Genomic DNA, 26,876 nt, shown 5'->3' on the forward strand with positions numbered 1-26,876 from the left:
AAAATATCGAAACTGCTTTCTGTGCATTCTTTACTAGCTAACTGAATGAACACTAAGCACAATTTCATTTTCAGAAATTTATAATAATTTTAAAAACTAGTATTTGGTATACGACATTAAAAACATAATAATTGAGATGTAAAAACTACTTAGAGAGCTTTTACTTTATACTTAGATTTGTTTAGAGGGAAGGGGGGGGGGTGGACGGAGCAGGACCGTCATCTAAGGGGTCAAGGAGTCAATTGCTCCCCCGGCTTTGGAAAAAAATAATGCTTTTACATGTAAGAAAGGCGTATTTTTTGTTTGTTTTCCAATAAGATTTGCATTGAGTAAGCACCTTAACTTTTAGCTCCTCCCCCCCTCCATGGGAAAATTCGAAATGACGGACCTGTTTTTAAGGAGGAAAATGCATCAACCCGGTTAGGGTACATCCCGTACTAGTGAACAAATCCCTTTTCCAAATTTTTCTCTTTTTAGAATTGAATTGGAGGAAATGACTGTCGGCAATTCATCACAGAAAAAAAAACTTTTGAAACGTTATTTTTTGAAACAAATTACGAACTATTTATTCCATGGGGTATGCTCCTTCACTGGTTGGTTTGCCCTAGTTATTGTAACTGGACCTGTAAGGTGTTTTATGAAATCAATACGCAAGAAAGAAGAGGCATTTTTAAAAAAAGATATTTTTATTATTTTTCATTGTATTTGACTTAGTATCACATTCCGGTCTGTTTCAATCAGCAAAAAGTGCAGATAAAGTGCGAGTTCAATGAAACAGTTTAATTCAATTGTGAAGCCGAGGTGCGAGGACCAATCGCAGCTTTTTCCCCCTTTTCTCAGTTGTGGCTTTTAATTACTTTTAATTAATGAAGTTTCACTGCCTTTCAACCAATTCTTGTCTGCTTTGCTGTCTACCTGATGCACACTCAACTCCAGCAATTGCATTTTTATTCTAGGATTACCATCGTGCACCCTATTTATTCAATTGTTTGATTCCTTATGCTCACGTAATGAATCACTCCTCACATCGACTTAATAATGTTCAGAACCACAATTCATTGTCTGAAACCAAGATGATGGCATCATTGATTGAATGTTCTCAGAAACGACCTCAATCCGAAGGTGCCTTGGAAAATAAACGATTTTTGGTCCGTTGCAACACCATAGTCATAGTAGCATCTCCAATAATATCACATTTGTAGCTTCCATTTTGTGCTGGTTCGCATACTGGAAGGAATCAGATCCATTTTCTAAGGGATGTCAAAATTTCACCATGTGGCGAATATTCTCATAAATTAGATTACGGTTCCGTAAGAAAGAACGTCCAGTTCTATAACAGTTTGATGAACCTTAGAAGCCGAGAACCAAACATTCCAGAATTTTTCTTTTTCGGCTTCGGAGGAGGACTTTTCATTGCAGTTTGCACTGCCACGGCAAAAACCTAAAATAAAACAGAACCGAACATTATTGATTAAATGCAACGGATGAAGGTTTAAATACACAAAAGCGCACAGAGCGCTTTTAGTTTCTAAAACAGAGATGTCGAAGTTTCTAAATACAGGAAGAAAAGAAAAAGTGTAAAAAGCAACCTAACTCTATTTAAGAACTATTCACACCAGATTCAGTGTGATATATTATTAAATGAAGTATTTAAAGGTGATTGAAGTGGAGGTAATAGGTCCTTGCAATTTGTGCAGCTAATCAATGAATCCTGAAAGTCTGTCAGTAAGATCCCACTTCCCTTGACGGGAAAAGTGTCACATCTTGCAAATAAAAAGCACTCTAGATCTATTTGAAACTCCCACCAGACTCAGTGTCAAATATTATTAAATGAAGTATTTAAAGTTGATTGGAGTGGAGGTAAATAGATCCTTGCAATTTGTGCAGCTGATCAATGAATTCTAGAAATTTGTCAGTACGATTTCATTTCCCATGACTGGAAAAGTGTCACATTTTCCAAATAAAAATTCAGTTACTATTAATTGATTCAAATTTTAAGCATATTTTTTGTACAATTAATGCACATTCAAAACGTAGAACGTTGTCTGATTTTCCGATCATATAATCTTATACTCTACGATGAATAGAAAATAAATTGACGGTAGTTACTCTCCTTGTCAAAAAAGCAAATCCAAATTTGGTCTCTTAATGCTCCTCGCTGACAAAATTCCAATTGAGCTAAGACTTTCGTTTTAAATATTTTTCTATTATTTTTGGATAGATTGATGTGGTATGGAAGTTGAAGTTACTATTTGCCATCTAGCAACTGTCACATCCTCAAAAACAAGTTATAATTTTCCTAACGTAAGAGATTTTCAGGACTGAAAATTAATTACCTTACAGAGTTTTCTAATGAAAAATTTTGAGCACCTACTTAATGAGGAATTTTTTGAAAGAAAAGAAGAAAAAATATTTTGAATTTCAGAATCAACAAATTAAACGAATGAGGTAGTCAGAAATTGCAAAAGACTTTTCTTCCTCTGCAAAAGACTTTATACGTAGACCTTAAGCCTTGGTTTCCTAGGAGCGAACACGCCTAGCGTCAGCGTCGCTCCTCGCCGAGGCGAAAACTTGATTTTTCTGCTCATGCGCGCTCAAGCTAAATCGACGTCGTGAATGGCCACACCGGAATCCACTTGACTTTGATTTCAGCGTTACGGCGAGGAGCGACGTCGAAGATCGGCGATTCGCTCCTAGGAAACCGAGATTTTAAAGAACCAGCCGCACCACCGCTAAAGAGCGTTAGGTAGTACATAAATAGGCCTTTTTTTGCAAGACCTGAAGAACTAATAAATGTACCAAGTGCTCCTGGAGAGAGCGGCAAGCACTTCGGCTGCTATTTTTTTTCATAACTGATAGGTCGATGCTGAAGGATTCTTCTCACATGGTCTGTTCTTTCTATGTTACTTGCGATGCGGAGATGACATAATCATCGAGTTAGAGTAGAATTATAATGAGAATTTTAAACTTACTATTTAAAATGTTCAGTCAAAATTGTGCTGTTGAGATCGACTCTGCCTCGGTTCAAAAATAATCCTCATTTATTGTATGAACCAGGTTTGGAGTTTTTTAAACAATTTCCCAGCCACCGTGTATATCAGATTTTTAGGATTTAAATTTCCAATTTTAACAAGAATGAATTAAGTTAGTTAAGTTATGTAAATTCTTGACCTAATTTCCAAAATATAAGACTCCAAGATGGTTCACCTAGATATTTTCATTCTAAATCGTTGACCCGTTTCGTCCCCATAACTACACGTGATCAGATAACCATTCTTTTCTTTGCAGAAGATCTAAAAGGAGTTAAAAAGAGAACGCCTTACCTCTTTGACGCCATCTTTCCGTTTCGCGGAGCATTCCATGTAAGCAACGGCTCCAATTTTTTCAGCCATGTCTTTTCCCATGCTTCGCGTGATGATTTCTTGTTTGTGGTGTGACCTACCACAACGGGCGTCCTTCTTGAGACCTAGCAAGAGAGAGTAGTCGAGAATAATTAAAAAAGCGTAAAATCCTAAAAATGACTGCAAGTGTAGTCATTGTTAGTTGTCAATGAATTTAAATTAAAATCTGGATCCAGTCATCATTTTTATACAATTGGGGAAAAAACTAGAGCGATTCATGATTGTTAGCTGACAATTTAAGAGACTTCAACCAAATCTTTCAGCCCGAATTGCTAATCGTCGATCCATCATAAAATTTGCATGCTAAAGTTGGTCGTCCTTGCTGATTGGCGAGTAATTTAAAAACTTGATCAATGGTGATATAATAAACCTTTTCAGGTAGAAACCAGAAGATGAGATTTTTGTTAACTGAATTCTTTTTGACGAAGGCAAAAAATAATTGAAATTAGTATACTAAATTAAAAGATCGACCGCAAACTCCAGCCGTTGTATTTCTTACTTTTTTTTTGTCACAACACAGCGACTACAGAAATTTTCTCAGCGACAAATTTCAGTCAGAAATTAATCCAGTAATACTTTATCCAAATTCACAGATTGAGATTTTAATCGGTGGTTCACATTGTGGCACTCTGATTGAAAATTTGTCTGGTCTCGCCAGCCAAACTTGGTCGGAAGGGATACTGTATGTTGAATTTGCCGGAATAACTATTTATAAGTAATTCAATCTTTCTAGCATTTTTCGAATGGAATAGATACAGTCAATTCTCAATTGCTCGAAGTCTCAAAGGACCAGTTAAGACCTTCGAGTTTACTAGATCGATAAGATGCCCCTACAGCCTTCTCAAGACTTTGGGAATCAATGAAAATTTCGAGATAAATTAATATATAGATAAAACTTCGAGTTATCGAAAGTTGACTGCAGTTACATTTCCTTTGAAAAAAAAAATCTTACTCTAGGTCTAACACATTTGCAAATCATTTTCAACACTAAGCTTGTTTCTGTATGTGCTCTTCAGGTCAGTTAGACTCAAAAACTCTTTATTGTACCTATCATAAACACCAGAAGACAATGGGTGTTACGTTGTGTTCTTTTCACTATTAGTGCAGCTGAAGTTAATAAACAAACTGCAATGTTCGGTGCAATTCAACACAGGATCAAATGACATCACTCTCTTTTATCACAATTAAATTCTAACATCATTAAAAAAATTTTTTTTTTTGGTAGCTAACCAAGGGTGCCCCGAACTAAAATTTTTGGGATGAGGAAAATTCTAAATTTGCCGACTGAAATTTCAATTTTGCCAAATGATAAAATACGAACATGCATACGTACGTAACATTTTATGAGATGTAACGTCGACATTATTAAAAAACAGTTTTTAAAAAAGCAAAATCTGCAACAGTTTTAACAGTTTTAAAAGAATCTCAATGTTGCAATATTGTCTTGAAAATTTTCGGACCATCAGCAAAATTTGCCACATAAGGCAATTTTTGAGAGATCACATTAACCTCCCATCATGGTGCAAATGCATATTTCTTGGATAAATATTTTAAAACTTTGTTTTCTGAAAAGGATTGCACAACATCGACCCCTTTGTAAATAATTTTATTTCATCTATTGGAAATTTTTAACTATAAATTTAAAGTTTATATTTGATTTACCACTATACCAAATCTGGTTTTATGCTATGTACATAACTATATTGAAAAAAAAAAAGTTTCCTAAGAAAATTGGCAATAAGCCTAGAAGGAATAAAATTTTTATAGAGTCAGCCCGAATTATAGGAATTTTATATACGCAACTCCAGAGCTCGAATACGCTACCTTGTGGTGATTAATAATACTAAAGAAAAAGGTAAAACATTCCATTCCACGTGTTTTCTTTGGGATAAATTACAGGCTTCAGACAGTTTATGGTGTAATATAATTTCAGAAGAATAGAAAAGAAAACTTCCCACAAACACGATGAAAAACTACTACCCTTCACTAAGCGTCAAAGCAAGTTATAAGTTACGGCGTGCGTTTGTTTTACCTTTTTCATCCGCCATTAGACAGTGGCTGCAGCGCCCCCTATAGTTTATTGGAGTTGCGAATACAGGCGTCCCTCGTATAACACGGTACTTCTACAACACGGTTTTAATATTACACGATACCAAATTTGCGATTATTATAACACAGTTTCGATATTACTCGGTAAAAAACTTGAATTTATAAGTAGACGGTTTTGATGTAACACGAGTTTTAAAAGAAGGAATTTAATTTTTGTTCAATACACTGTATAAAAACGTATGGTAAAAACTGTAGCATACGTTTTTATTTTGTTTTTATGAAACTTTTACGAAAATTTGTCTTCGGTCCAAAAGTTTCATTTCCCCGTATAGCACTAACTTTTAACTTTAAAATATACATACTTTATTTTTCGCATCAGTGTTCTAAAAGCAAGAAATAAAATAAATAGAATAATTCTATTCGCAACTCCAATAAACTATACGGGGAGCTGCAGCCACTGTCAAATGGCGGATGAAAAAGGTAAAACAAACAAATGCAGTAACTTATAAGTTGCTTTGATGTTTAGTGAATGACAGTAATTTTCCATTATGTTTGTGTGAAGCTTTCTTTTCTATTCTTCTGAAATTACATTACCCCACAAACTGTCTGAAGCCTGTAATTTACCCGAAATAAAACACGTGGAATGGAATGTTTTACCTTTCTCTTTAGTACCGTTAATCACCGCAAGGTAGCGTATTCGTGCTCTAGAGTTGCGAATTTATTTTATTTTATATTTTGTTCTGTTGTTTTTGCTCAGACGAACTTTATTGCTATAGAAAAACTCAGATTTTTTTTCTTATAGAATGCGCGTTGTTCTTAGTAAAGAAAAGCGAGTAAAGTTTTTTCTTGTTGTGCATAACATTTTTAATTTGAGGTATGTAAAATAATTAAGTTTTATCGTTCATAACAGCTCTTATTTTTAAAACGGCATGTTTTGGTTACCAGTTTCAGTTCGTATGTTTTATTGAAATTAAATTTCAGCTGTCATTAAATTTGCACCTTATGACTTGGTTTCGATATAACACGGTACACATTTCTTGATTTACATTATTTCAAGGTCTCGTATAACACGGTTTCGATGTAACACGGAACATGGTTTCGATAAAACACGGTACACATTGACATGATTTATAATATGTACATGGTTAATAAGGTTAAAAAATAAGTAAAAAAAACATTTATAAAAAAGTCTCGTATAACATGGTTTCGATACTACACGGAACGAATTAACCGTGTTATACGTGGGATACCTGTACATCATATCAAGATGAACTTTCAAAGTGAGTGATTTCAAGAACCTAATTAATTTACCTGAAATATGTACGATTGTCCCTGATCTGGAATTTAAAATATTGTTTAAACGGAAGCTAACATGATTTAGAAATGGGAAGTGATACAGCCATTAGCAAAAATATTTTTAAAGGAAATCCTTTTTGCTATTAAAAATAAATAAATAAATAAATAAAACAAATTAAAAAAAATAAACAAAAGATTTGAACTGATAGGAAACCAAGAACTATGAAGTTACTTACGATGAGGGCAAACCATTTGCATCTAATTCAGCTGTAGTATTTTAAGAATTTAAATAGAGTCAAAGATTTAGATTGAGGGAAGAATATTTTATTCATCGGGGCATCCGTTTTGATGAGGAATAAAATACTTAGAAAGTACCAGGTAAGAAAAATTTAAGCCACAGATGTTCTCAATGATAATGGAAGTTAGTCATTGATAAATTAAAGAATCGATAATTTCTGAGAAGGCATCTGCGTTTAACAGCTACGAAAACAATGGGTAGATTTATCGCGATTCATAGAAGAATTTTATCTCTACTTGCTCTTTCCTCATAAAAAAGTGACTCATTTTTATTAACAAAGTTATGCAAGTCGTTTAAGTAAGAAAATACTGGTTTGATTTTTAAAATTAACTATAAGTGTAGTTCGTGTTTCCCCCTCCTCCCCCGCGAAAGATAATTTTCGATTCTTAATAAAGTTGGAAAGGGCACGTTTTCCCAGCTTTCAAGCTCCGAAGCTTTAGAGAAGGAAAATTCATCTATCTCACGTTATTCACTAATGAGCTTCAGCACTATATCGTCACATTTTAAAGGATAAATGGCCCAGTAGTGCTTGCACTTGACTGAAAAAGAATCTGGTGCAGACCACACACTATTTACTCAAACGCCTATTAAAAATTTATATTTTTAATAACCAAAAATAAAAATCTAAATAGTCCTCTCTCCCTACAAAAACGTTTTATTCTATTTTATTCCAGATGAGGGCAGAAAAAGCGGTTATGTAGCTCTCCCTTGGAAATTTTTCGAAATTAAAGTCCTAAAATTGCAATTTTTAACTATCTTTGATGACATCTGGAAAGACCGTGGGAGTCAGAGGTTCTCTTCTAGGGAGAGAAAGCTGCCCCTAACTGTCTCCCTCTGGTTACGTTCATGCTTGCACCTATAAAAAAAATGGTGAACAGAGAGAACGTCACTTTCAAATGTTCAGAAAGGGGATGTTTTTTTTGGCATCTCAGTTTGAAATTGGAACAGCGTCTATTTGGAGAACGCGAAAAAGAAACAAACAATATACTACAAGAGCCTTAGAATGAGCAGAAAAATATTTAAAATATGAACACCCTTAGTTTGTGGCCAAACGATGCAGAAAAACCTATTTTGCAGATATGCATACAATTATCGACAATTTTAAACTGATTCTGGATTGAGCATCTCATTTCCTGACAAAAAAAAAAAAAAAAAAAAAAAAGCTAGACTATCAACAGCATGGCAATATATCCCTAAATAGTCACTAATTAATGACATTACCTCGCGTTTAGTCTAACGTAGACATTTTTTCATGTGCACTTCTAGATCCGTTTCGGGGCCCTTACGTCGCGGAGTTTCCTCGTTTTTGCGAAGGTAAATCCGCCACTTCGTTGAAATTGACATCGATTTGCAATAAAATTGTGCAAAGACCTCCCTTAGAACACAGGGTTGTGACCAAAAGCTGAAGTGCTTAACTAGATTCCACGCAGACCTTACCCATGAAATACCAACCTCCTAACGGCATACCGTTATGCGAAATACGTACTTATATGCAACCGCACATACAGACGTCAACGAATAGTAATGATAATAAAACAGTAAAAAATAAACAAATAATTGACTGTGCGTCTTACCGAGGAGAATGAATGGAGTTTTTGGACAATGTTTTTGTATTTCAGCCCTCCACAAGGCAGCTGCGTTCATGAAACTTGGTTTATCTGTTACATTGAAGCACAGTAGGAATATATCAGTCTGAAAATAAGTAACATTATATCAATCACATTTTATAGTTAGTTCAGTTAGGCATTTTGTTTTAGTTTTACAAGATAAAAATCATTGTCACGAGAAAATAAAATTTCAAATAGAGGCATTTGATACTGTTTAGTAATTTTGCAACATTTCTCCTCAAGCAAAGTGTTATGGTTCCTTTTTATGGAACCTATGCTCGCTGTAATATGTAATGGATTATTAATCATTCAGGAATTATAATACTAGACTTTACTATTCTAATTGCTACATTTACTATATACATAATACTATATACAAGACAGAGTGTGCCGCCAATGCGCACATCTCCGGAGTTCGTTCCGATCTGCCCTGTTGCTGAGAGGATGTTTTTCCTCAGTGACGTCAGTGGCTTCTGACGTCACTGCGATTACGATAGCGGAGTTCAATTAGTTCGATACACCACATTCCTCCCTTTTTAATCTTTAGTAGCCCAGTCTATCTGGTGCTTTTCTCGCGCGGGTGGAACGTCTTAGTGGAACAGGTGCAGCTGATGGCTCTCCTGGCATCTTGGTAACTGCCATAGGTATGGCGGCTGGAGATCCTGGCCGGACATCAGTCATCTCCGAAGGCATGGACCGGTCTCCCTGGAGATTGCTGTTGTCGTTGTCGGCTGTACCGCTTTCAGGACGTACGTCACTGGATCTTTTCCGGAAGGATGGTCGGCGCATCCAGTCGACGTCTTCAATGTCTCCCCCGTCACGCATCTGGTCGATGTGACGTCGCCAGAGTTGACCATTCACATCTACTGTGTAATGTAGTTGGCCGTCTTTGCTTTTTACTGTTCCAAATCGCCATTTTCTATCGCCTTGACGATAGTTTCTAACTGCAACCTTATCTCCTACATTGAATCCTCTATTCGAAAATTCATAAGTTCCTTTGCGAACTCTTTCCTCGACTCTGCTCTTTAGATCTGGTCTAACCAGGTCGATCCTTGTACGAATTTCTCTTTTCATCATGAGCATAGCTGGGCTTTGTAATGTCGTCATGTTGGGGGCCTTCCTATATTGCATAAGAAAGGTACTCAGCTTTTGTCTAAGAGTTCCAGGATAATTTTTCATAGTTCTCAAAGATTGCTTTACAGTAAACACATACCTTTCGGCCTGACCGTTACTTGATGGTTTGAACGGTGCTGTGGGTCTGTGTTTTATGCCATTAACTTTCAGAAATGCCTGAAATTCTTGTGACGTAAATTGTGGACCATTGTCACTTACCAACATGATCGGCAGTCCAAAGCGAGCAAAGAAATCACGTAAACATTCGACAGTTTTGAAAGTAGTGCTAGTTTTCATGGGGTATACTTCTAGCCATTTTGAGTGTGCATCAACTATTATTAAAAACATATGTTCAAATATAGGACCTGCGAAATCAACATGAATTCTATCCATTGGAGCGCTAGGGTACTCCCAATGGTGAACTTTTACTTTAGGAGGATCAGTTTTGTTAACTGCACAATCTACACAGTTTTTTGCAACCCTTTCAATGTCCTTGTCGATTCCCTGCCAGAATACGTATGATCTCGCGATTGTTTTCATTTTGACTACACCTAAGTGTCCGTGATGCAGTTCATTTAAAATTCTTTCTCTATACAGTTTCGGAATGCATACACGTTGCCCATACATTATGCAACCATCTTGCAGGCTGTATTCCATCTCCCTTCCCTTCAGTTCACCTCCACTTTCCAGGATTCGTAATAACGGAGTGAGTTCTTCATCCCTTTCAGTTTCTTTGGCTAAATCTTTCGCTGTCACCGGCAGCGTTTCAATTTGATGTAACTGGAAGATATCAACATCATCATGTATAGCCAATTTTTCCGAATCCGTAGGTAAACGCGAGAGAAAGTCTGCATTGCCGTGTTCCTTAGTTTGACGATAAATAATGTCAAATTGAAATGATTGCAGAGTCAACGCATAATGCAATAGACGTGTAGCAGCTAAAACTGGCAAGCCTTTCTTTGAGCCAAAAATTGCCAGTAGTGGCTTATGATCTGTAATTAGAGTAAACTTGGTATTTTTCACATAGAGAAAAAATTTCTTCACAGCCCATACTATAGCTAAGGCTTCTTTGTCAATTTGAGAATACCGTTGTTCGGTCGGAGAAAGAGTTTTAGATGCAAAAGCAAGCGGTCGTTCTGAACCATCTGGAAATTTATGTGACAATACTGCTCCCAGTCCAACTGGTGACGCATCAGTTGCCAACAAAAGTGGAAGTTCCGGGTCATAATGTGCCAAAATTCTTTCCGAACAAATTTCGTCTTTGACCCTTTGAAAAGCTTCCTTACATTTCTTATCCCATTTCCAAGGAACATCTTTCTTCGTTAACTCATGCAAAGGATAAGCCAGTGTAGCTAACTTTTTTGAAAAGCGCGAATAAAAATTTACCAACCCCATAAATGATTTAACTTCATGAACATTTTTGGGTTCCACGGCATTTTTAATTGCTTTAACTTTTTCAGATGTTTGGGATAGTCCTTGAGAGTTTATCTTGTACCCTAAAAATTCTATTTCTTTTTGAAAGAATTTACTTTTTTCTTTGTTAATTTTTAATCCATGAGCGCGGCATCTTTCAAAAAATTCTTTTAATCTTACTAAATGAGTTTCAGCGTCTGGAGCTGCAATTCTAGCATCGTCAAAAAATACTTCAACTCCCTTTAAATCCTGAAAAACACTTTCAATATATTTCTGCCAGATCGCCGGAGCGGCATTTACCCCATACATTAATCTTTTACACAAATAGAGTCCCTTATGTGTATTTATTGTCAACAATTTTTGACTTTCAGGGTGCATTTTCATTTGCAAATATGCCTGAGAGAAATCAACCTTGGAAAACACCTTGCCATCACTCAGTGATGCAAAAATATCTTCCATTCTAGGAAGTGGGTGTTGTTGCACTTTTAAATTCTTATTTAATGTTACAGAGTAATCTGCACACAACCTAACTTTACCATTTGATTTAATCACAGGTACGATCGGTGTTGCCCAATCCGAAATATGTACCTTTTCGATAATATTTTCGCGTTCTAAGCGATCTATTTCCTCGCCAACCCTATTTTTCAGTGCAAAGGGCATGGGTCTAGGTCTGCAGAATACCGGACTAGCGTCAGGTTTTAGCTCTAATTTGCACTCGTAATTTTTAATTTCTCCCAAGTCATCACTAAATAACTCTTTGTATTCGTCTAACAATTTAGAAAGACTAACATTTGTTTCAACTTTACAATTTTTTATTGAATTCCAATCTAGTTTAATTTTATACATCCATTCGCGACCAAAAATTGTATCTAAATTTTCCTTAACGATATACAAGTTTAATGCGTACGTAACCTCGTTATAGGTAACATTTACCGTTACATAACCCATTGGAACAATTCTATCCCCTTTGTAGGTTTTAAAAATTAATTTTGTAGGCTGAATTTTCTTATTTGAAATTTTTCGGAAATTCTTCAGCGACATTATTGAAACGGCTCCACCTGTATCGGCTTCAAAGTTTACCCAATGGCCTTCGATTTGAACTTGTACCATTATAGGTTTCCTTGGTTCTTGTTCAGGCAGTGTACACTCTTCAGACTGAATTGTGTAAATAGGCACGGAATCATTACCTTTATCTTCAAGAAAAGCTTCTACATCCACCTGTTTTTGCTTAACAGGTTTGTTAACTTTATTTGCTTTGGCAGAAAAACATGCTTTTCCTAAATGACCAATTTTGCCGCATAATTTGCATTTGTAAGTCTTGAACCTACATTCATCTGTAGAATGATTTTTTCCATTACATCGAGAGCATTTTCTATTATTTTTATCTTCAGAGCACTTTTTCTTCCGATATTGGCTCTGTTTCATTTCAGCATTATTTTTATGAATTCCAGATTGCCTTCCAATTAATTCTGCCGTGGATTTATGAGATTTTTCCATCGCTAAAGCAATCTGCAAGGTTTGATTTAATTCAAGGTCATTTTCCTCAAATAATCTATCTAGTATTGCTCGATCTCTTAATCCGCTAACAAAAACATCTCGAAGCATCATATTTAAGACATCTGGTTTATACATACAGGGAATTGCTAATGAGCGAAGTTCTGCGATGTAGGCGTTAATCGGCTCATTCTCGTTCTGCTTGCGGTTTAAAAATATGTGACGGCTAGGAATAATTAATGGCTTCGGATTGAGATGGCCTCTTAATATGTCCTTGAGCGTTTCGAAATCTTTTTCCCCAGGGTTGTCGGGTGACAAAAGATTCTTCAGTAAATTGTATAATTTTGCTGACAAACTTGATATAAGCGTTTTCGCCCTTTTTTCTTTCGGGACATTTTGAATATCTAAGAATGCCTCAAAACGTTCTATAAAAGAATCAAAATTTTCGGACATTTCATCATATTTTTCAAAATTGACCCCTGTCACTTTTGACTCATTTGGGGTATCCACTTTAAGCTTGAGAGCTTGTACAAGGGCTTCATTTTGTTTTATGAGTTCCTGAACCAGGGCCTCCATTATTTTTCAATCCAAAATACAAAAATATATAAATTTCCTACCTTGAGCCGTCTTCGGGTAATTACCCTATCCTTTTTGAAACGAGAACACTGTTAGAGCACTACATTAGTGGTTTCGTCACACACTCGTCGCCACTGTTATGACTCATTTTTATGGAACCTTCAATTAGTTCGATACACCACACAAAGATTGAAAATAGCACCCCAAGAAGGAAGCATTGGATTCAAGTGAAATTTAATGTACAGAATAATACAGATGAGAGATACACTTGATCCCAAAATCTAGACAATTAAACCAATACAGGCTAAGAAATGAGATACATACAGTGCTTCTTTAATAGCGCGTTGGACTCCCTTTTTCTGCATTACATGCCACAATATCGTTTGACATTGAGCTAATTAAACGTCTGATATTTTTCTGAAGCAGATGAACCCCCAAATTTTAAACAGCCACTTCTAAATCTTGCACAGAGTAGCACGGCGACATCTGGAGTGACTGCTGATCCCATACCTTTTCTAAAGGGACAAGTCGGGGGAGTGGGATGGCCATGGAAGAATTTCAAAAGAACGCAAGAAGTCTTGAACGACTCTAGCTGTATGCGGGCGAGCATTATATTGCAGGAAAATTGCTCCAGGGAGGCCATTTAGGAACGGTCCTAGATGTGGTTGCAGAATGTCATTAACATAACGCTGTCCCGTTAAGGTTCCACGTGCCACAACTAGAGTGGACCAGCTATCATAGGCTATACCTTCCCAGACCACTATGCTCGCTTTGAGGATACTGTGTTGTGCGATAGAATGGGTGAAGTGGTACTTCAGGGCGTTTCCACATCCGTGCGTGGATAAAATCCGACCACAAAACGAATTGGGATTCATCACTGAACACCACTTTTTGCCAATCCGTGACATCCTACATCGCTCTTACTTCGCGCCATTGCAAACGGAGTTGTCATGTTTTGGTGTTAAAGGGAGTACACGAAAATGACGCTTGGACTGCAGATTTACTTCCACAAGACGTTTAGAGATGGTTCGGGGAACAACTGCTACTCCTACGTCTGATTGTATGGTGAAACGAGTCACTGTGGGATCCAGGAGCGCTTGCCGCACGATCCTTCTATCCTCTCTCCTCGTGATCTTCCCGGTCGCTCCAGACCCGTTTTTTTGCACGTGGGTACCATCTCGTGTCCACTGCCTCCAACAGTTTCTAACGGAACACTCTGAACAATTCAATTGAGCAGCAACACGGCTCGTCGACCAGCCTGCAATTTTCATGCCGATGATCAAACCTTTCTCAAACTCGCTTAACTGTGAGAAACGTTCGTCTACCTGACATCCTTCACTCATTAAGGTTCTCCAATAATCCGGGATGTAATCGTAACATTTACAAATATTAAATTATGCACTAGTTTATTTAACAATTTTTTCCCGATAACATCAATACTGTAGGGTAAACGGTCATACGCATTGACACCAAACTTGGATCATTTGCATATCAGATGTCACTCTTCTTATATGCAAAATTTCGCAACTGCATCTTTCTTCTTTCTTGTTGCGCTATTTCCAATGTTCCTGAGTGTATAATCAAAATGTAAAAACAATGCAATCAAAACGAACAAATATCAAAAGCTGAATGATAACATATGCTAGCCCGACCAGTGAATGAAAAGTTCGTAGTTAGAAGAAAAGATGGGCGGTGGTTGCCCGATCGGTAGAGTGTCGGATTCGGGGCCGGAGGGTCCTGAGTTCGAACCTCGATGTTCGAAGACCCACCGTCGTCATTAAAGGGGACTGGGCGACGTTAAATATGATCGTGGTCTCAATGTCCTCCAAGTGAAACGATACCTCTGGGGGTGCTAGCACCAAGTAGCTATTAGCTCCTGGTCTAGTTCTAAATTCTCATTAACTGTTCGATCCGGTGATGGTGCTGCCATCTATCGGTATTAAAAAATAATGGAGGCAAGGCAGTTAGTATGCAGTCCTCGACATAAATACAGTTGTAGTCAGTTGTGACTCGGAATCGGAATCAGAAGAAAAGATTAAAAAAAAAAGTTTTAGAGATTTTTTAAAATTTATTTATTGATTTATGTATTTTTTTGGGCGGGAGGAGGGGGGCAGTAACTTTTTTCAACAAAATTGCAAGAATCAAACTGCAAAAAAAATATTGTGTTTGCCCGCTGGTTAAACCTGTTTATTTTATCATTTTTCATGTACACCACCCCTTTCCATCCCGAAAGAACCTAAAACCGAAAAATAACTTCGCTCTTTTTTTTTATTTTAAATTATCACTCATATAGAAAAAGAAAAGAAGACTTAAATAAATAAATAATATCACAGCCACAAATATGAATTCGAAATAGTTATAATAATATCTGAGAAATGCAAGGTTTTATTATTATTCAACGAATAGGGTTACTGCCATGCTAAGCATAAAAGTCTTATCTGCACTTTTTATTGAAATTGATTTATTGTCACTAGGTGGTAATTTGAAAGAGAATTTACCGAAGTGCAGAGTTGGTCATTTGTAAATAATAAATATTAAAAAGAACAAATAGCATCTGAATCAAGTATATGGTAAAAAGTAACGTTCAAGTAAAAAAAGCAATATTTTATTTTGAACGAAGGTGGAGATACGAATTTTGGGCTTAACACGGCAAAATATATTCTACAGTTAGGACAGATTTAACCTGGCAGCATTGTGAAGGTTATGCAGATCCTAAGGGGCCATTCATTCATTACAAAAAGGATGATCTTGGCAATTTTTGACCCCCTACCCCCATGTGAGGGTACGTAATTCAAACCCCTTGCACTACTCTTACGTAAGATTCCATTTAGTTTTCCAAAACAATAAAATGTTATTAGAAAAGGATCAGTCACACTACAACTCCCAGTTTGATGTAAATCAAAGATTTTTATTTTTCAAATTTGTACTAATAATAAAGCTGAAAGTCTCTCTGTCTGGATGTCCGGAGGATGTCTGGACGTCTGGATCACTGTGACGCGCATAGCGCCTAGACCGTTCGGCCGATTTTCATGAAATTTGGCACAAAGTTAGTTTGTAGCATGGGGGTGTGCAACTCGAAGCGATTTTTCGAAAATTCGATGTGGTTCTTTTTCTATTCCAATTCTAAGAACAAAACTATCATAAGATGGACGAGTAAATTACGAAATTATCATAACGTGGAACCGTAACAAGGGCACAAGCCCATTGGCGAGATACGAAATTATTATAACGTGGAACCGTAACATGGGCTCAAGCCAATTGGCGAAATACGAAATTATCATAACGTGGAACCGTAACATGGGCACAAGCCAATTGGCGAGAAAATTCACCGAACATTATTTGTAACTATACAGGCGAAACAAAATACCTTTTAATTTTTCTATTACGGGCAAAGTCGTGCGGGTACCACTAGTATATAATATGATGCGATAACTAATTAAAAATAAAACATGCCATACGTAGTGAGACTCTTTTATTATATTTCACACGATTCATTATTTGCAAAACAAGTAAAAAACTGCTCATCCTATAACGTTTTTTACCTTCCAGACGCAAATGAAACATGATTCCTGTCAAACTAATTGAACGCGCGATTTCTAATGTAAAACATCGATAACTACTTGAACGCGCGATTTCTAATGTAAAACAACGATTTGGAAAATATTACGTAAGAATGTGTTCGACCCCTCCTCCCCCAAAGTAAAGGTATGTAGAGATTTTTCTAACTCTCCTCCCCCTCGAGACCCTAATCACAGCGTTACAGCGCTGCCAGGTTCGGTGTGCTCCAACTATAAGAAAATTCCGTGTCTTTGACCGTCGCGTAGTGATAATAAAAAAGAAAAGAAAAAAAAAGAAAGAAAGAAAAAACCACCTGTTATCTTGAAAGCCTTAACGAAATTCATGCACGGTGCTGAGTTAGAAAGAAAATTTTAGGCGGAACATATGTAGTAAGAGCAACAAGTTATTTTTCGCATAAGGGTCATGTGTACTTTGTGCCTACGATAACAGCTTTGGAGAAAAATCAAGAGACTGTATAATCTTTTTATCATAATTCTTAAAAATACACTTTCGGCTGAATGGTCTTTTTATCTGACAATTTTTTTTCTCATTTTGCGTCACAGGATGAGTCATTTTTACCTGATGAAGAATATATTCAAAGGTCATCTTACAAAACGGAACTTGGATTTTAGAACGTTTTTGGGGTACAATATCAAAGTTTATTACATACTTTGGTCACCAGTTAGATAAGAATCTTGACTGGAACAATTAAAAATGGTCTAGTTTGATCACTGTGATTGATGACTATCTGCAAAAAATAGGGCGAAGTTTCAAATGCAACTTAAAAACGCAGTAATCAAAATGCGTTCTCTGAATTGTGTAGAATATTTTAAAATTTCTAAAATTTTACCCATTTTGATCATTAGTTTAGTTTTAACAAGTTATTTATTTTCTTGTATCAAATGCCAGTGATCAAGTCAAGAACTATCTATTAAAACGAGAGCATAAGAAAAATTGAATTAAGAGAAAAGGAAAGATAGAAACCAGAAGATATTGGATTCCTCTTTACTAGATTGAATTCTTTTTTTGAAAGCGATAATTTTCAAGAAAGGACAGAATACAGAAACTGGTTTTTAAATATTGTAACGCAATGGAAAAAATAAATGTGATTTTTCCTTTGAGCAGTAGGATTGATTTTAACAGTTGATTTTAACAAATTTAAAAAAAACGCATTTATGTACGAATAACATACCCCAAACTTCGCAAATGACTTTTTATTTCGCATCTCAGACTCTTTATATAAGAAGAGTTTATGTACTGTTCACATATCGTCGCCTCAAAGCAGCAGTAATACATTTAAACCCCAGAACAATACTGAGATATCCTACTGTCGCTCTGAAGCAACGACATGAAGGTATGTTGAACGTATGGCAATAACCATTTAACATTGAAATTGTAACATGAAAATAGAAGAAACTTAAAATTTAGAAATTGTCAAGATGGATAAATTTACTACTGGTGCACTAATGGGCGCCAAAAAAAAAAAAAAAAACATTTAAATCTACTTGATTTACTCACTAGGAGTGTCCCAATAAAGTTTGACGAAAACGCAACAAAATAAAAATCATGCAGTTTCTAAATTAACGGAAGCGAAGAACGAAGAATTATTCAGCTTTACGAATTAGTATCACGTTCACTCACCTGGTCGTACTGAAGCGACCGTATGAGGTCATCTTCCTTCTGATTATAAACTCGGTCCCACATGGCTAAGAGCACTGGAGCACCTGAATAGTTGATTGGCTTGCTGTACACATAATCTTCATCCGAAAGGTATCTTTAAAGGAGAATAAAAGACTGTTGATACTAATTGGTTTTCATCGGCGGTGGATCGTTACGATAGATTCAATAGGAAGTTTGCTTTAAATTTTCATTTATATGTTTTGATTAAAAAAAAACATGGGTGGTTTTCTGAAGAAAACTTATGATTTAAAATACCACAAACAGAAACTATTATGTTGTGATCTTTAAGAATTTTTTTTTCTATGTTTCATACGAGTGATCAGTCCTCACGTATTATTGCAATTACCAAGATTTGGTGTCATAGGAAAATTAAAATTTATGTAGCATCTCAACTGAGTTAGCGTGATTCTTGGCAATTTTTCAAGGAACGCGAGAAAACATGTGATAGCGCCACCTCTCACGGAGTAATTGGTGCCAAAAATGAATCCTAAACTGCTTTAATTGAGATCTATAAGTATGTCTGTTCTGATTTTTTAAAAATCCTTGCACTACATCTTGAGATATAGCAGTCATACTTCACGAGAGAAACATGGCATTGCAGCACATCCTAACTTTGGACAATTGGCGCCAAAAGCAAATCGCACACGTGTTCCCATATGAATACCCTTCTGCAAAACCAATTTTTGTGCTGATTCTGAGCATTACTTATAGAAACGTAGCAGCCAGACTTAATGAAGGCATCAGTCAAACCTCAAATGTAAATCTTTTTTTTTTTTTTTGACCTAATGTCTATAGCTAGGGCAAACCCAACCTGGCAACATTGTGAAGGCTAACTACCAAACGGCACGAACTTGAGGGTCACGGATTTGGACAAAATTCTAGATATAGGTCAATTCCAATTAGATATGAGCCCAGGTACAGCGGTTTGACTGCATATGCCCTAGTTCGGCTGCAACGAGGGTCCAAAGTTGATAATTTGGACCCAGAAATGCAATGGTATTTCCTGTAAAATTATCATTTTTATCGCTTTTTCTGCTATTGTACTGCAGAATGATTCGTTTGCATGCTTATCTTTGAATTAATTAAGTTGAATACTAGTTTTTAATAAGCAGTTGTCAAATTCAAATTGGCTCCTACTTTTAATTTCAATAACTTGAATGCCGAAATAATATAGTAACAGGATATTTATCGTTTGCAAATGAAAAACTAATTATTTTCATTTCATATTAATCATCTGCTATTAACAAGTATTTATCGTTTGCTAATAAAAACATTTACTTTAACGGGATATTTATTGTCTGCTATCAAAGATATCCCACACTGATAAGCAAAAAATGGGAGAAGAGAAAACACTCTGATTTATTGCACATGGCACACAAAAGAACAAAAGTACAAGATTGTTTCGACTTTTAAACCAACTTAGATCATGCCCATAAATAAATACGTGTCCTCCCTTATACACAATATATTTACAAAAGATGAAAAAGATGTTGGGGATCGAACATAGTAACAAATTAAGAAATTTCAATGAAAACACCATTGCATTTCTGGGGCCAAACTAGCAAATTTGGACCCTCGTTGCAGAGAAACTAGGGCCTATGCAGTCAAACCGCTTTACCTGCGCTCATATCTAGTGGGAATGGACCTAGAGCTAGAATTTTGTCAAAATCCGTGACCCTCAAGGTCGTGCCGTTTGGTCGTAAGCAGATCCGAAGCGAGCATTAAGACGATGCCAGGTTAGGTTTGCCCCAACTATAATTACTGCCGTTTTTTACTACCCCTTTTACTCGGAAGTGGATTTTTAAATATTTCAGCTAGGCTATAGTTTAGGGAGGTAAACTTACATAGGCAACAAATTTTTGAATGTAAAAATTTTATCGGCGGCCACTAGAAACGGAGTATCAATTTCGACAAATGTCATTTACTTTTGCAAGGAATGTAGCATGGACGGATTTTTTTTCAGTCTATAGGCGACAATTTATTTCAGTCGTCTGTTTACGGCGATTAGTTTTAGCCTACAGACGACCTACTTGCAAATCCGCACAAATTAAAGCTAACAAAAGTCAAGTGGGATACATTTCAGGAACTAACTGCGGAAAAGCAACAAATTAGTAAGTTCACTTACGGAAAGACAGTAGAGACGTATTCGCCATTAGGAAATATTCCATGAGAATACGTCTTCAATAACGAGGTTTTCCCAACACCTTTGTCCCCAACAACCGTCAACTTCAGATTTCTCGGGGGGAACTTTCGTCGCATTTTCGGTAATACCTGAAATGAAAATAGCATTTCATTATAACATAATAAGAAATAAACAAATAAATACCTTTGTGAAATGAAGTAAATACTTGTAGTAATGAACAACATTTTAATGCACAAAATTAGCAGATTACTGCATACACGTGTTTCGGAGTTATAAAGAACTTCTTTTTCAGTGCTAAGTGGGGAGCTTTTGGATAAAAAGACATACGGTAAAGGCTTTTACCGGGTGTCTTTACATCCAAAAGCTCACTACTTTGCATTGAAAAAGGAGTTCCCTGTAACTCCGAAACACATGTATGCAGTAATTTGCTAATTTCTCTCATGCAACTACATCTCATCTAACGTTTGGCTGCTTCTGGATCCTCTGAATTCGCTAATTCTATTTTTATTTGCTCAATTTCGAAAAAAGGTCCGACCACCCCCAGTAACAAACACCGATAATTTTGATGATACCCAGTAACAGACAGGCGGAAAGAAGTAAGTAACATACATGACGAGGAAAGGATGGGCAATAAACGAAATTCCCTTTTTCTCTTCAAAATGTGCAAAATTTCTTTATTTTTAGAAATAAAGCCTTATTAAATTCAAAAGAGCATGAAACATCGGCAGACCTCGTGGAGGCTGCTTAACCTTCCACCACTGTCTTGAAAATACCAACTGACTCACATTATGCACTCTGATAACATTAGTGGTTGCACCGTATTCATGGGACACAGCAACATCGGTTTTATCCGGTCAAACAGCTTACTATTTAAATCCAAATTTAGGACTGACTGTTATTAGACCCTTATCTGTTACTGGTGACCTTATCCTACACATATAGGGGAAAGTGGGGTAAAACCGGGACCCTAAGGTTTGCAGACTTCCAGAAATCGCAGTTTTTAGCATAAATGAACAAAATTTTGCAAAAGTATGCACTACTTATCTATTAATGCAACCACAGTTTCAAAAACATAAGTGTTTTTTTTTTTTCAATTTTTATAAATTTTTTTGTAAAAAAAGTCATTTTACCCGGTTTTGCCCCATTAGAGCGGTACAACCGGGTAGATATGCTATTGCGGTGAAAAAATAAAAATTTTAAAAAGTTTCCACAAAATTCAGGTTTTATTTAGTGACATATGTTAACTATTGTCATAACATAATAGAATAAGTATAAAAGGACACATATTGATGAATTGCCAGTAAATTTAACTGTCTTTACCTTTAATTTTTTGCTGTAATATAAGACCTATTGACACAAGTCGCAAGTACAATAGTTATCTTCCTTTTCGGTCCCAAAGCAGCTTTCATGGGCCCAACGACGACATAGATTACATTGGATCCATCCCTCACCACCCTTGGAGTCCGAGTAAAGCTCACTGCAGCAAATGCAGGCAGTATTATTGTCAGCCTCTTCACTGGACTTATCCCTTATTTGCTCCTTCGGTTTTTCTTTTTTTTTTTTTTTTTTTTTGGAGGCTTTATTTTCAGTCTGTTCCTTTTTCGCATCTGCATAACGTTGCCGTTCCTTTGATTCGTTTAACTTTCCTTCAGGTTTTTTTTCCTTCCGTCCATCTTAGGTTTTCTTTCTATCATTTTTCTTTTTATTTTTTTCTAATATTGCCTGAAGATGAAGCCTGTATGAGGAGCCCTCAAAATGACAGTTTTTCCTTTTCTCTTGTCCTTCTGCTGCGTATTTCTCTCGGTGTATGGAGGAGGTACCCGGATTTTCCCCTCAGTTAGTACCTGGTTTTGCCCCGCACGTACAGCTTTCATAAAAATGCCGCCATATGACTATACAGAACGCTACAGACAATTACTTAGAATGATAATGAAGGTAATTAAATGTTGTACAAAGAGAGCCACGTACCTTTACTGTTGCAGAAATAGGAACGTATATAATCGGTGTAGTTTTGTTCAAACATTTTAAGCAAAAACCACTCAAACAAAATTTTCTTCACAGGAACGAAAGAATCGAGTCTATTGCGTTCTAATTTAATGACCGCTACTTCTCTATCAAGGTGGAAGGTAGTTCCTGTCATGTCCACGCGATTGCAGCCCTTACAGGGGCTAGAAGGTAAAACCCGGTTTGCTCCCGACTTCCCGGTTTTACCCCACTTTCCCTACGTAATTATTCAAAATGCATAAAAAACTATATAAAAACAACTTTTTAAGAGAATTTTGGAAAACTATACTGCCTAGAGAAGGTAAAACACATCATCTGCAGAGTTTTTGGAATATTTCAAGAAATGTATTTTGGATTCCATTCTAATAATAGGAAAATGTTAGAACTTAACGCTTTTTTTTCGTACTTCAGTTCAGTGCAAACCAAATAAGCAAGTTTGTACAATGCTAAAGCAATACAACAGGTAATAAAAATGCAAAAAAGTAGGAAATGAAAATTTGCTGTTACTGCCCTTTACCTCCCGCGGCAGCAAAAAATGGTAAGGTGCTAATCTTTACTAATAATAAAGCTGAAAGTCTGTATGTCTGTTACACGCATAGCGCCAAGACCGTACGGCACATTTTCATGAAATTTGGCACAAAATTAGTTTGTAGCACAGGGGTGAGCACCTCGAAGCGAGTTTTCGAAAATTCGATTTTGTTCTTTTTCTATTCCAATTTTAAGCCATCATCGGTGGATTTAATCCCTCTACAGCAATACCGAGCGAATTACCATAACATGAACGAGCAAATTACCATAACATGGACGAGCAAATTATCATAACATGGACGAGCAAATTAACATATCATATTGGCGAGAAATTCATCATCCATTATTCGTAAATATACAAGCGAACCAAACGACCTTTTAATTTTTTACTACATGCAAAGCCGTGCGGTAACGCTAATTAGTAAAAAAGATCATGAAACAAGAAGTTTTAAAGGACTCGAAAAGCAAAAAATATTTAAAAAAGACGTACTTGGAAAAAGTGAAAGTTGTGCAGTTGAAGCAAAAGAGGCTAGAAAATTTGACAGCAAACTCGCAGCTCCAGCGCGCGAAATGAAAACGTGCAGAATGTATACAATATATCACGTGTCATTTTTGTTCCCGGGTTTATCGCAAAATGCATTGTATCGATACGCCCATTCTGAGAACCGAGGCACCACGTTTTTTAATTTCCCGGTACTTCCTCTGGCCAATCTCATCCGCTATCTATTATGACGCTTTCAGTTTCATTGCGGGAATTACTGCGTTGTTCCGCAAATAATAACAGCCAATGACAATTCAGATCCTGAGTTCAAGCTGCGTTATGTATGAACTATTGAAGCCGTAAATGATTTTTTAAAGTAACATACCGAGTAAATAATTTTATATAAAACCAGACATATATTTAAGGACATTTAAATAAAAAAAATAGTTTCCTGGATGAAAAATATGTTGTACGTTACAAGCTTGTTGATATAAAGTCTTGCCTAATTTCTGCAGACATCTCTGAGATAAGGAATATTAGGCGAAATGTTTAATGAGGAATATTTTAAACTTGCATTTTAAATTATTTGCTGAAAATTAGTATTCAAGTCACAGGGTATACTCGGGGCCAGATTTACGAATAAACTAGCCAAGCTTATAAGCTTAGTAATTTTAGAATAAATAGCTTAGGGCCGCCGCTTTGTTGGGGGCCCCCAACTCCCGAAAAATTTCAAGTTTCGTTCAAAAGAAAAAGAAAAAAAAAAACTTGAAAAAATCAATTTAATTTTCAAGTGCTTGAAAACCTTGAAAACGTATGGCTACAAACCACAAATGGGAGGGGAGAGGGGGAGAAATGCCAAAATACGTCCAATTCAGCTCCTTTCTACATCCTGCATTAAAAATGCAAAAATCATGGTTCTGAAAAATATTACTTGAAGCAAATTTCTGTGACTTACATGTTTTGCTATTTATTTTATCCCGAACGCAGTATTTTGGAAATTATTTTGTTATTGCTTGCCTTTTATTTTAATTATAGCTTGTTGTCAATCTGTTTAGCCCCCCCCCCCAAAAAAAAGGGGAAAAAAAACCTACCTATTCTTTTTTGTTTTCTGTCCCACTTGTAATTGAAAAAACGATGTTATGAGAAATCTTGTTTATTTTTTTCTCTTATACTTAAAATAGCTAGGTCTTACAAAGTTATAACAATACATATTCTAAAACTTAAAAATTAAGTTACTTACTTAAAAAATAAATAAAATTCAAAGACAGGAAAGTACAAATGAAGTGTCTTAAATGATTTTAATTGTTCTGGGGAGTTTTTGAAAATAATTAAATAAGTCTCTGAAAATCCTAAGTAAAGTGTGTTCCAAATTTATTTCTTATCAAGTGTATAAATCATAAATTATCCAAATGGGCAGTATGTTACTCTCTTGTTACCAATTTTCTAAAGCTGTACACCTAATTTTCTAAAGCTGTTTTTACTATTGATCACTTTATATTTAATTCATTGTTGGATTTGTCGGTGTGTTGGAGGGGTGACCAAAAATTGATTGTACCGAAAGCCTATGTGAGCAAGTAGCAATGCATTATCTTTTTCCTTTCGCGCTCTTTCTATCTGTCAACTGTTGTTATTGATTTGTCGACACAAAAACAATTTTTACTGTGTATTGTCTTAATTTGCAAAAGTGTACATAACTTTAAAAAAAATTTGTTTGCCTATATTTTCCCGATATTTTAGTAGTTCCAATTATCCCTTATGCGGCTTCAAAATGCAGAATTCTATTTCTATTTTCTTTTAACTTCCTCCGGCGGACAGAAACCCCCGAACCCTCCAAAATTCCGGATGTTCTATACCCTATTAAAGAGGAGCCCCGCATCTCTTTCTTGATACTCTTGCGGTCAATCCAAAAAAGCCAACTGTAAAAACACATTAAAAAACGAGCAAAAAACGTAAAACATGTAGTATGTACAACATGCAGAGGAGTGGTTTCTCCTTTTTGTATCGTTTTTAGACTTGTACGTTGTATCATTTTTAGATACTCAAAAAAGCGAAATTTCGTGTATTTTTTGGTGGTAGTGCCTAAAAGTCATACCTACAACCAAATATTTCATGTGAAATTTTTTAGGACCATTGGATAATGTTCAGTAAATTATCGACTAATAGCCAGGGCTAAATCAGAAATACATGAAATACACTGCCAGCTCAGTCATTTCCAGCCGAGGATTGCAGTTTCGTGCTTATTAGCACTCATCAGCCCGGCATAGGAAAGTGATTGAGCTGGAGATGGAAAACCTCTTAGGGAAGCCAAGAGTGCCGAACAAACTGGTAGCTAATATGGAATTAGCGCAGACCAGACGATTGACCGAAGCAATGGTTCGGTTTAACTCGAGGATTGAAGGCAAGGCATGGTATATTCAGTAAATTACCGCCCAATAGCCAGAGCTAAAGCAGAAATACATGAAATACACTGTCAGCTCAGTCATTTCCAGCCGAGGACTGCAGTTTCGTGCTTATTAGCACTCATCAGCCCGGCATAGGAAAGTGACTGAGCTGGAGATGGAAAACCTCTTAAGGAAGCCAAGAGTGCCAAACATCCAGCTCATTTCCAGCTCAGTCATAACTGTTGAGAAAATAAAAGTATTTTCTGGGTCCATGCTATTTTTTTTTTTGCTTATTCTATCAATTTCAGTGACAAAAATTACGACTTTTGACTGAAGGAAACAACCCCATTTTGGTTCAATATGCAAAGTGAAAATTCAATTTAGGTTCAATATATAAAGTGCGAACGTTGAGTAAAAATTCACTTCAAAAACAAAAAAAATCTCAGGGGACTACTGGAGATTATTCAACTACTATCGAGTAGATGGTCATTATATAACAATGATGAAAATATGTACTTTTATGGTTTTTCCTTCCGATACACAACTCAGAGGATGCTATGAAAAAAATTAGAAATCGGCAATCGCTTCCTGTTACACAGAGCATATTGCAGGAGAAAGTCTCAAGACGCAGATAAGGAGACAGAAAGAGCAACAATAGAGAGCTCAAAATGGCCAGACTGCAGTTCACCGTAACCAGAGAGATAAGTTCTTGGAAATCCTTGGGTTATCCAAGTCCGAGTTTTTATCGAATAATTACACCGACTCTATGGATTGATTATAAAATGTCAGAGGAAGTGAGAACGGAAAGACAATATTTGCGCTATTAAACAGCTTTAATTGGAGATAGATATACA

General features: G+C 36.2%; 1 protein-coding gene across 2 annotated transcripts in view; it reads right to left on the minus strand.

Annotated features, from left to right (window-relative positions):
* Nucleotides 1–733: 733 nt before the first annotated feature.
* LOC129216966 (ras-related C3 botulinum toxin substrate 1-like) overlaps nucleotides 734–26,876 on the minus strand; it is a 32,453-nt gene continuing 6,310 nt past the window's right edge. Inside the window, exons 1-6 of one of the 2 annotated variants that reach the window (XM_054851190.1) lie at nucleotides 23,651–23,741; nucleotides 20,611–20,756; nucleotides 18,447–18,579; nucleotides 8,619–8,736; nucleotides 3,324–3,466; nucleotides 734–1,441 (exon numbers count right to left, since the gene is read on the minus strand). In XM_054851190.1, the coding sequence (XP_054707165.1) occupies nucleotides 1,331–1,441; nucleotides 3,324–3,466; nucleotides 8,619–8,736; nucleotides 18,447–18,579; nucleotides 20,611–20,744 (639 nt within the window). In that variant the 5' untranslated portion in view covers nucleotides 20,745–20,756; nucleotides 23,651–23,741 and the 3' untranslated portion in view covers nucleotides 734–1,330. Of the gene's footprint in view, nucleotides 1,442–3,323; nucleotides 3,467–8,618; nucleotides 8,737–18,446; nucleotides 18,580–20,610; nucleotides 20,757–23,650; nucleotides 23,742–26,876 lie in introns of those variants that run through there. The other variant, XM_054851189.1, reaches the window with a different exon arrangement.

The sequence above is a fragment of the Uloborus diversus genome, chromosome 2 (assembly GCF_026930045.1).
Source record: "Uloborus diversus isolate 005 chromosome 2, Udiv.v.3.1, whole genome shotgun sequence".
NCBI lineage: Eukaryota > Metazoa > Arthropoda > Arachnida > Araneae > Uloboridae > Uloborus > Uloborus diversus.